General features: G+C 44.3%; 1 protein-coding gene across 5 annotated transcripts in view; it reads right to left on the bottom strand.

The window, feature by feature from the left end:
- Positions 1-809: 809 nt before the first annotated feature.
- The window catches only part of ncor1 (nuclear receptor corepressor 1), a 47,755-nt gene continuing 38,277 nt past the window's right edge, over positions 810-10,287 (bottom strand). For 3 of the 5 annotated variants that reach the window (XM_026327705.1, XM_026327706.1, XM_026327707.1), the window contains 16 exons: positions 9,884-10,193; positions 9,043-9,270; positions 8,621-8,821; positions 7,925-8,074; positions 7,021-7,197; positions 6,744-6,879; positions 6,011-6,492; positions 5,697-5,807; positions 5,163-5,311; positions 4,851-5,068; positions 4,624-4,773; positions 4,252-4,397; positions 3,965-4,018; positions 3,666-3,869; positions 3,391-3,567; positions 810-3,293 (listed from right to left, as the gene is read on the bottom strand). In XM_026327705.1, the coding sequence (XP_026183490.1) occupies positions 3,037-3,293; positions 3,391-3,567; positions 3,666-3,869; positions 3,965-4,018; positions 4,252-4,397; positions 4,624-4,773; positions 4,851-5,068; positions 5,163-5,311; positions 5,697-5,807; positions 6,011-6,492; positions 6,744-6,879; positions 7,021-7,197; positions 7,925-8,074; positions 8,621-8,821; positions 9,043-9,270; positions 9,884-10,193 (3,150 nt within the window). In that variant the 3' untranslated portion in view covers positions 810-3,036. Of the gene's footprint in view, positions 3,294-3,390; positions 3,568-3,665; positions 3,870-3,964; positions 4,019-4,251; positions 4,398-4,623; positions 4,774-4,850; positions 5,069-5,162; positions 5,336-5,696; positions 5,808-6,010; positions 6,493-6,743; positions 6,880-7,020; positions 7,198-7,924; positions 8,075-8,620; positions 8,822-9,042; positions 9,271-9,883; positions 10,194-10,287 lie in introns of all 5 variants that reach the window. The other 2 variants (XM_026327708.1, XM_026327704.1) reach the window with 2 other exon arrangements.

Genomic DNA, 10,287 nt, shown 5'->3' with positions numbered 1-10,287 from the left:
TTCTACATGTAATGATGATAGCTCTTAGATCATAGGAGCAATGTATTTCCCAGGATTATCTCACGGTTTTGCAGTCAGTGAGAGAAAGTGTGGATATAATATGTAGAAGTGGGACACATGGGCCATAATAATGGACCAGTTATGTGAAGTGCATTATAAGGATTTAGATTATAATCTAAGACTTGGTATTGAGAATTATAGGTCACCGAATATATTCGATCACCATGTTTGGTTTTCCTGCAGAGAAGTCAAAGTATCTGCTGTGAAACAGACCAATACCAGACACTGGCAGACCTCAGTGCAAAGCCGCCTTTATAATGTTATTTTTACTTTGACAAGCCGTGTCTGCTGTGCCTTTTATTAACCTGCATAATGGCAGTTAAGGACTCATGAGACAAATCAAAGGCTCCTAACAAAATGATAATGTAAATACATCAACACACACACATTACTGCAGGAAGCTTCTTCAAATCGTGAACATTTATAAGTACAAAGGATATACAGTGGCAAGCCTGCTCTAAAGTGAACCCACAATGTACTTCAACAGTGTTTAACCCAGGTGCAGTAGAAATGGGGGATGCAGCATAGCCTGTGTGTGTATATATATATATATATATATATATATATGAAGGACAAGGTGCACTTCCTACACACTGTACATTGAAATAATTTCAGTTTAGAATGCAATAGTTCACAAATGAAAACACATTTTCCACTTCTTAAATTTTGGATCACCTGAGTCACTGAACAATCTACAAATGGTAGTAGTTAAAAAGACAAGGCACCTATTAAGAACCTACACATTTTTCAGTTGTGGAGAACTGATCCACTTTATTTGATTGGTCTGAACTCTTGTAATAGCCTACTAATAGACATTGTGCGATACAAACATTGCATTTCAACATCATAGGATACACTGGTTTTCAAGTCTCAATTTCAAAAAGACAACAAAGTCACCACTGTGTGTTTGATAGAGAGCTGAAAAGATGCTCCAATTCTTTTTCGGCTTCATGTCAGATTTCTTTAAGATTAAAGTTTGTAAACTTTTTTTGTCATTGCCTTTGTAAACACGTAACATCCCATAAAAATCGGATGAATATCAAAGATGTTGAAAAGGATGAAAAACAAAAACCTGAACATGTGCTGTGACAAATAATTCAAAATTAAAATAAAGAAAGGAAGGAAATGTCAAGTTTAGAGCAGAATGGATTAGCTGATGGAGCAAAGTCAGTTGAAAAAGCTAAAATATGGTATTTTTAATATATAAATATATATATTTATATATTAAAGATGGCATTGCAAAGAAATGTTACTGCCAGTTATGCTGTTTATATAGTATAATTCATATTCAAAGCTTTATGCCTGTTGATTGACACAAAACACAATGAAAGCAGAGATTAAGTGGTCATGGTATTGAATCATCATGACAGCAAGCTCCTTTAACATTTAACAGTACCATACACTTAAAACTGTAACTGTGATGCAAGTGTCACGCATGAGTATTTATGTACCAGCTATAAGGAAAGAGGAAGTCAAAACATCAGATTTCTGAGAGTGGTGGGAAAATGTTAAAGCACATCTTAGTATCCTCCTGTGCCGGAGGTTGAATAAGTTACACAGCAGGTAGAATGCTTTTTGTTGTCAAAAGCTACAAAGCAAAAAAGTGCAACGATGGTGCAGACCATTCTTTATGTTTGGTTAGTTTAGTCTTTTTGTGTAATGAAAAGACAATTTACAGAGTTCAGATTTTTGTCAGGAAAGTATCAAAAAAAGAGGGACTACAGAAACAAATACAAACATCAAACACCAATGTATATCTCTGAGAAAATTAGTTAAAGCTGCCTTCTTTCTCAAGTCACAAGGCTTGGCAAAACTGTCCGACAAAAATAAAAAGTTCCTGACATAAATTTTTTTTTTTGTTTTTTTTTTTTTTAAACCATGACAATCTTGCAGAGCAGATCATTCTGGACAGGTTAGAAACTGCAGAGAGAGACAGCTACATGTGACACACCATGGTCAGCTCTATTGAAAAAAAAAAAAAAAAAAAAAAAATATATCATTGGCTCACTTTCATTATTCAGATGGGGTTCAGGAGTAGTCATAAAATATATTTTCTGGCAAAATTAAGCTTATATCAGACTTTTCACCTTTCTGCTATGACACCAGTGTTCACAACTTTGTTTTGAAGACATTGTTCTGTCCAGAATGGGGTGAGAAGTTACATCTACCATCTAACAATTACGATTCGTACATCATCTCCACAGTGTGGCAAAGACAGGCATCAGATATCAAAGCTGTTTGAAATGTTATTCTGTGTTTTCTGTCCTGTCCTCAAATGTCCATGATGTTCAGGCTCTGGTGGTGCTTGATGGATGGTGCACAGAGTAACACAATCTCTGGGCTCCACTAATGGTCAAGTACAACCACAGGTCTGGTCTCTCTTTGCATTGCTATGATAAAAATATTGAAATGGGGGAGGGGGTCAGGTGACATGGGGTGGAGGTGGGCTGGGAGAGACCAACTGTGATATTAAAGATTATATCCCCTACTCTTCCCATTTAAAGTGGATCAATTTAAAAGCAACATTAAAATAAGAAATAATCAAGTTAAGAAAAACACTGCAAAAGGTTACTCTATTTACATACAATGATTTTCTTAAAGACAAAGTGTATCTTTACAGAAATCAAACAAGATTGAGAAATAGTCTCTTATGTTGTTTCTTTTTACACGTTAAGTTCTTCATCTTTACTAGAGCTCATGTCATCCCCACAGTCCATTTTTGTTAATTTTCCCAACAGGCAGGGTGAGTGCTTCCGGACCAAAAGCGAGTCCTTTTTTGGAGAGCCCCTACCTGCCACAGGCTGCTGCTTGTACTGTTAGCAACAGCCAGGGGGTGCCATAGCACCAAAATGAAAAACGACACCACCCCATCTACTTGTCACACTCAGTAGTGAGCAAGGTTAGTTCTAGGAGAGGGGGGTGAACAGACAAGCCTCAGTGCAGGCATCTTATAACTGGAGCTGTGGCAAGCAGGGCTCAATCGTCACTATCAGACAGGGTCTCATACTGCTCTGACAGCAGAGACTGCCACACGCGCTGCTGGGCCACTGGGGCTCCAGCTGGAGGAGGCTGTTGCTGCTGTTGCTGTTGCTGCTGCTGCTGTTGCTGTTGCTGTTGCTGCTGCTGCTGCTGCTGTTGCTGCTGGCTCTGTATAGAGGGGGAGGCTATAGAGGTGGGTGGCGTGCTGCTCAGTATGCGCATGGTCAGTGGGTTATAAGGGAACTGCATGGATCCTGGAAAAAGACAAAGGAACATTTTTAAAATGAGGATTAACAGCATCGAGGCTCTTCTGTGGCCTGATTCTAACAGTTGACAGGTTTTGCAGTTCACCTGTGGATGAGGGTCGGTCATCCCAGTTCCACTGGGGTTGGGCTTGGGCTTGTCTGTGATAATCTCCCTCAGAGTGGACGGAGGACACCGAAGAAGGACGTTCCCCTCCAGTGTAGGCCTGGCCCAGGTTAGGGGACTTGGACTTCCGACTGTTGGCCTTTCCCTGTTTCTGCTTCCCTGTAGATTCAAATAGGAAGAATGTGTCAACAACCAACACATTAAATACAGGACCTCTTCTGAACATGCATTTTGTTTGGAAATGTGATCTCGCCTACCCATACTGGGTGATGAGTTGGCCTCCTGGCGGGTGTCACTCCCTATGCCGGGTGTGTTGTTGATGCCACACTGAGCCCCTAACAACCCCTGGTGCTCGTCCGGTCTCTCCTCCAAGTTGCCCATTAAGGCCTTGCGAATGATGTCCTCCAGGCCCAGGTTACTGGCTGGGTCATTAAAAGAGTGATTCCTGGGGTTGATGGTGCCTACAAACCACAACATAGCAAAATACAAAAGGAGGTGAGAAAGGAGACATCAACCGCGGTGAAACATTAAGGATCTGAGCTTCAGTGCTACTTACTGGAGGTGGTAACAGCAGGCAAGTTGAAAATCTCTGTGCCTGGCTGTGCATTTCCTGCAAGACAATTGTTAGTTGTTGAGAAACACCTGACCATGTCTGACAAGAAAGAGTTAAAAGGTCAAGTTATTCCAATGGTACCACATGCTTAATGATCTTGAAAAATTAAGACGAAAATAACTAAACACAGAAGTCTTACATGCACACACATTGAGAGTTTGTTTCCTCATTTCATCATCTCATGCATACATGTTAGTTTGAAGGAATAAGGTAAGAGAAGACCCACTTACCAACATCAGAATCACCGACACCAGAGGTAGAGCTCAACTTACGAAATATCTCCTGCTTCTTGGATTTCACCATTGGCGAAGTGTTCTCCAGCTTGGTGAAGAAGGAGGGATGATAGCCGACACTCCCTGGGGACCTGGACTCACTTCTTCAACCAGACAAAATGTAGAGGGTCAAGCAGTAAAGTTAAATCGGAAAACAAGGCATCAGCAGGATTAAGCGCTTTCACCCCCAGTGCATGCCAAACATTCTATCCCTCCCTATCCTTTCTCCGGTCAGAATTTTACTGTAAACTATTATTGCAAACATTTAAAGTGTCCCTGCTGGGCTGACAGGGGGCATCCCTGGGCATCCAAACTGTGCAGGGGCAGTACCTGATGTCAGAGTTGTCAGCCTCCCGCCTTTGAAGTGGAGGCCCGCCAGCCTCCTGTTTGTCCATGCCTTGGTAACTCTGAGGAGGAGGAGGAGAGATGGGTTCGTAGTTCTCCATCGGCCTGCCTCCTCGTTCTGGAGACTTACCAGGCCTGGACAGGAAGAAGACACAGTAATGTTAGGCAGATGATTACGGTAGTAGTAAGTCAGACTCATGCCTAGTCTGTACCTGGCTCTGGGCTTGTCAGGGACATTCTCTGGTGAAACTCGACTGGAGGGCCTCTGGTGGTGTGGGACCTGAGCCTGATTCTCAGGACTATAACGGCTGGGCAACTTGGCTCGACCTGAAGAGGACACGGGTGGCACCACGCTCTGGAATGTGGCAGAGGCTGAGGAACAGACGGGAGGAGGGTCCTGATTCCTGGCAAAGTCCTGGGTTATGATATGCTGCATGAAAGGTAGCACAAACACCAGGTTTCTTAGGTATAATATAATGATGTATACTATACATTATTTTACCAGATTATCAAGCATTTCTTACTGAAATGTGGTCTGCCAAGGTCATGACCCGGTGAGTCTTGGGGACCTGCGAGTAGCTGTCTGCCTGGGAGGAGGGGGACTGCTGAGAACTGGGCTGTGGGGGCTCCCCTGAAGGCCGGTAACGACTCATGTTGTAGGGCCGCATGCCAGCTGGTGAAGTTTGACCAGGGAATGCTTTAGAGAGAGAGAGATACAAGTTGAGATGAGGGGTGATAAGAAGGGGGAGGGGGGCTAACACATCCTACGCTTACTTTCAGGAAACGAGGATAACATCAAGTGGAGCCTGTTGGACCAAACTGGTTCACAGTAATGGTGTTTGACAGTCTCAAAAGAAAAGGTCAGTCAGGGCTAAGTATTTTCACTTATGGTACATTTAATCCGCTAGCACCAAAATATAGTCTTTACATGGCCAGTTCTGTCTCCCCATTGTTACATGTCACCTTTGAATGAAATACAAAATCTTTGAAATGGAAGTTGAACACACTGAAACAGTATTCTACTTCCAAGAATGCTTAACCTGAATTTGTGTTTATACCTGTTTGTGATTGCCCATCTTCTGGTTTGTCCTGTTGGGGTTGAACTGGGGAACTAGCAGGGCTGATCACCTCAATGGCTCCACCGCTGGCATTGTCATACCGACTGGACACTACAGGACAAGTATGGACAGAGTTATTTTTGTAAGGAAAGGACACAAGTTATTAAGGTTGGGTGATGTTATACATTTTAGGTTTGCTTATTGTGTGCTAATCCACTCAGCTAACTAATGATGTCACTCTGTCAGAGTGCACTTATGTGCAGGTTTAATAAGGTTCAGCTATCTCCTAAGCCATGTGTATCCAATACACTTACAGCTGCTAGAGGAGTCAGAGCTCTGAGAGCCTCGCTCTCGTGAGTCTTTGTCAGAGGCTATCTGCCGTGTGATGATGACATCAATGAAGTTAGCGGCTGTGATAGTCGTCTTTCCACGAGTCCGAAGTTCCTCTTCAATACGGGACTTTGGGGTTTGAGGGCCCTTATCCTTAACCCCGATGCCAGGGCCCTCAGAGTAAGCTGGATGGGGCTTACCTCCTGGCAGAGACATAGCACTGTATGGTGACTGCATGGATCGTCTTTCTGCCTCCTGTTGCTGCTGTTCGGAGAGGCTGGCCGCCTGCCGAGCTGCAGCTGATGAAGACATGTCCTCCTCCCGTTCATGCTTGCTCTCCTTCACCTTGGCCACATCCAGCTGTGGGGCAGAGGTTGCAGCATCCACCAGCGCAGCCAGAGCATCAGCTGCACTGTAGCCGCGAGAGTTACTCTGTGCCACCGCTGTTGCTGCTGCTGAATGGGGCCTGAAGAGGCAAAAAAAAAAAAAACAAAAAAAAAAAACAAAAACCAATTTGACATTTGACAAAGGGTTCAGTTGTTGTCGTTTGTCTAATGATGTGCCTGAGTTGTAGTGCAAACTATGTACATCTGACACAAACACACACACAGCTTCCCAAAATGGTATTAAACTGTAAAAATCTAGACAAACTGACAGACACACACAGAAGGTAAGTAAGATGATGTAAAGACAAGGTTAGAGCAGGACTAGATTTACATTAGCGATTTGATGACACCCTTTCCCTGGAAAATGCTTGGCCGCTGCTGAACCACTACATCCTGAGTCCTGAGTGAAGGAGAGGGGGAGTGCAAATAACCTCGACTCCCAGGCCGACCTGGCTGCTCTGGTCCCCCTGATACACATGAAAACAGCATTTCAAATTAAAGTGTTCAAGAGCATGGGCTCTTGTATTACAGAGATACTGCTACAATAAAATTATATTTTGAATTTCGTAACACCTACTACTGTTTTAAATAGCACCAAAACAACTCACCTCCCCGGATGTATTCATTGGTTCGCTCCCTGTCTCGCTCTCGTTCTCGCATCTCACGCTCCCTCTCTCTTTCCCGTTCCTTTTCCCTCTCTTTCTCTTGATGCTCCCGGTCACGCTCCCTCTCCCGTTCCCTCTCTGCACTGGCAGCGGCGGCAGCAGCAAGGTGAGCCGGGTGGCCTGAGGAAAACAATGACAAACACCACAGACATAGGATTTACACACACCAATCATGTGGACTCAGGATGGTACAGAGCCTTGCTGGCAAGTTGTGAACCTATCACAGCACAAACCAGGGTAATATTCTGCCCTGGGAATATTACCATATATATGACTTCTTATGAAACTTCAGGAGCAACAGTGCTGCTGCTTTAGCTCCATAAATACTTACATAAATCATTTGAAGCAGTCAAATTACAAGGACTTTAAAGAACATCAGTGTTGCACTTTAAAATGGAAACAAAACAACCACGTTTCAACATAAATGAACTCATTTCCAAAGTTGGAACCCATTTTTTGTGCCAATTTTCTTAATTTGAGTCAAGGCATAAAAGAGTGCTGAGTTTAGATAATGACTTTACAAAGCTTTAGTTTAGACGTTAAAGGTTGATAATTCAATTAACATTTCAGACCTACTTTTGTGCACCTAGAAATGACGTTATGGAGCAAACTTCTTTAGTGGAAATAAAACACTCCATTGCTGTGCAACAGTCACACAGCTTTGTAAGAAATGCTTCCCATTATGACTGCACTCAACATGATCTATGACTGGACAGGCAGAACTGACCTTTGACTCCTCAGGCCAGTGCAGGGCTGCACTCTTATAGAGGTGTGAGGGAATATGGAGACCATGGTAAGAAGATAAGGGAACACGGGGTGTAGGGATGGGGGAGGGAGGGGTCCTCACCTGGCGATATGGAGGTTGGGTTGAAAGCCCTAGGAGGGAAAGGGGGCTGAGCTCCAGGGAGGTAGGCGATGCGTTCCAAAGTGGGAGTACCTGTTCCCCCAGGGTGAGGCAACAGGATAGTTGGAGGCATCTGGGCTAGATCAATAATCCCTTTTACAGACAGAAGCAAAGGGCCAACGGTGAACAACAAGAACCAATCCATCAATTTCTGAATGTATGAACACCGTATACATTTAGCTGTAACCCATCACCTTCAACTGTTAGTGCTCCCAAGTACAGATTAATCAGTAAGCAACAGGGCTGCAAAGAGAGTGGAATAGTGGTCAACTTGTAAGAGGCAACCACTCAGCAAATGGAGATTTGGATGACCATACCCAGTCGATAAATTTAGTTTAACAGCCCAATCAGTTGCAGCCCCAATATAAAGAGCAAATCAGATAAATTTGTCTAGGTCATTTGCTTCTGGGCGTCTGGAAAAGGTAGCCACTACTACACACACACACACACACACACACACACACACACACACACACACACACACACACCCTCACACACACACACACACACACACACACACACACACACACACACACACACACACACACACAGTCTGCACACTACTGCCCCTCCCGCCCAAGGCCTCTCTCCTTGCCTGTTGTGGCAAGTGAGAGAGGGTCAGCTGGTGGAGGGCCGTACCTCGAGCTCCGGCTGCATAAGGGAGTGAGACGGGTTGCTCCCGTGGTGACAACCCTCGGGCCATGTCCGGCCGAGGGATGACTTGCATCTGCTGGGAAGTGATATAATCGTTGAGGATGGTCTGCCGTGTGTTCTCCATGGTGTACAGCTGGTACGTATTGTGGTAGCTTGTTGGAGATGGCTGCCTGGAGAACATGAATGCTGCAGCACAGGACAGGAAGAAAAAAAAAGAAAGAAAGCAAAGAAAAGACAAACAGAAAATGCATGAACAGAAGGTTCACAGATACTGATCGCAACTGCTGATGTCAGTAGCTGGATATACAATGCCTATGAATTACAGGTCCTGAGTCGCTACCTCATCAATTTAATCCAGACTATTATCTTTCTCTTTGTAGAGAGTGGATAGGGTTTAAACACTGTACCAGGTTCCAGCACTCTGTGAAAGGGCATGCCGGGGTCGATGTGTGGTGGCAGGTGGGCTCGGTACACTTCTCCAGGACCGACAGGCCGGTGGTGGGGGTCGAAGGGGCTGTGAGAGGCTACTGGATCACCACCTGACACTGGGGACTTGGCTGGGACACTGTCCCTCTGTGTTGGGGTCATGGCACTCTTTCTTTCATGTGCAGCAGATTTTGTAGCGCTCATGCCACCTTTGTAGGAAAGAGGAATACATGTAGCACATCTGATTAATCTCTAGTTCAGGGGGGTCCAATCTTTTCCTCAAGGGTCTAGCCTGCTTGTTTTCCCACTGTCCCTGCCCTACCCACTGCTGATTACCTGGTTCCAATGTGTTACTCAATTGTGGAACGCTGCAAGACAGCATCTCATATGAGGGTGGAAGGGTGTAGAGGTGGTTGGGGGAGTGGAGTGAACCAGTATCTGCCAGCTGCTGATTGGCTGAACACACCCGGGTAATCAGCAATGGGGAAAGTAGGAATAGTTGGAAAACAAACAGGACAGTGGCCTTCGAGGAGCAGGGTTGGGCACCTTTTGCCTAGTTAACAATTTTGTCTCATCTGTCACAGATTACATATCCAAGAGTAAGAGTTAACTCAAGACCCTCATCAGTGGGGTCATACTACATATTACTCTCACTTTTCTTATTTGGGACAATAAGATGATCTGACTTAGCAAGATAACTGTCTAATTCAACTTTGCCTGACGCTACAGTAGTTGTAATTACAACTGACAGTATAGTAATGGAATATTATAATGTTCAACTAAGAAGTCAACAGTTGTGAACAAAATGATTATTGAATATACCCTCTGAAGCACGTCCTAGCATGGGTGATCCTCTAGAAACAGGATTGGTGCTGTAGTTGACAGGGGTCCTACGAGAATTGGCATCCTCATACATGCCTGGGCTAAGCTGGGATTTGCCAGCCTCCTGGTGTGTGGAGCGGAGAACAGAGGTGGTGGAGTTGACCACAGAAGTGTGGCGTACTGCCTTGCCCTCCTCGTATTTGGCTCTTTCCATGGCCTCCAGCTGGGGCATGTTGTGTGGAAGCTTAGTGGGACTGTTGATTAGGGACTTCACATTGTGCTTGATAGTTGGCTGGTTGAGACAATGAATCTGGTAAATAGAAAGTACATTTCTAATCAGCAATAGCAACAACCAGTACGTATACTTTTCATTTTGCATAGTATCAACAAGTTCAAAGAAACTT

Source organism: Mastacembelus armatus, chromosome 14 (assembly GCF_900324485.2).
Source record: "Mastacembelus armatus chromosome 14, fMasArm1.2, whole genome shotgun sequence".
NCBI classification, from domain to species: domain Eukaryota; kingdom Metazoa; phylum Chordata; class Actinopteri; order Synbranchiformes; family Mastacembelidae; genus Mastacembelus; species Mastacembelus armatus.
Note: the sequence above shows the minus strand (reverse complement) of the source record. Positions and strands in the feature narration are given on the sequence as shown.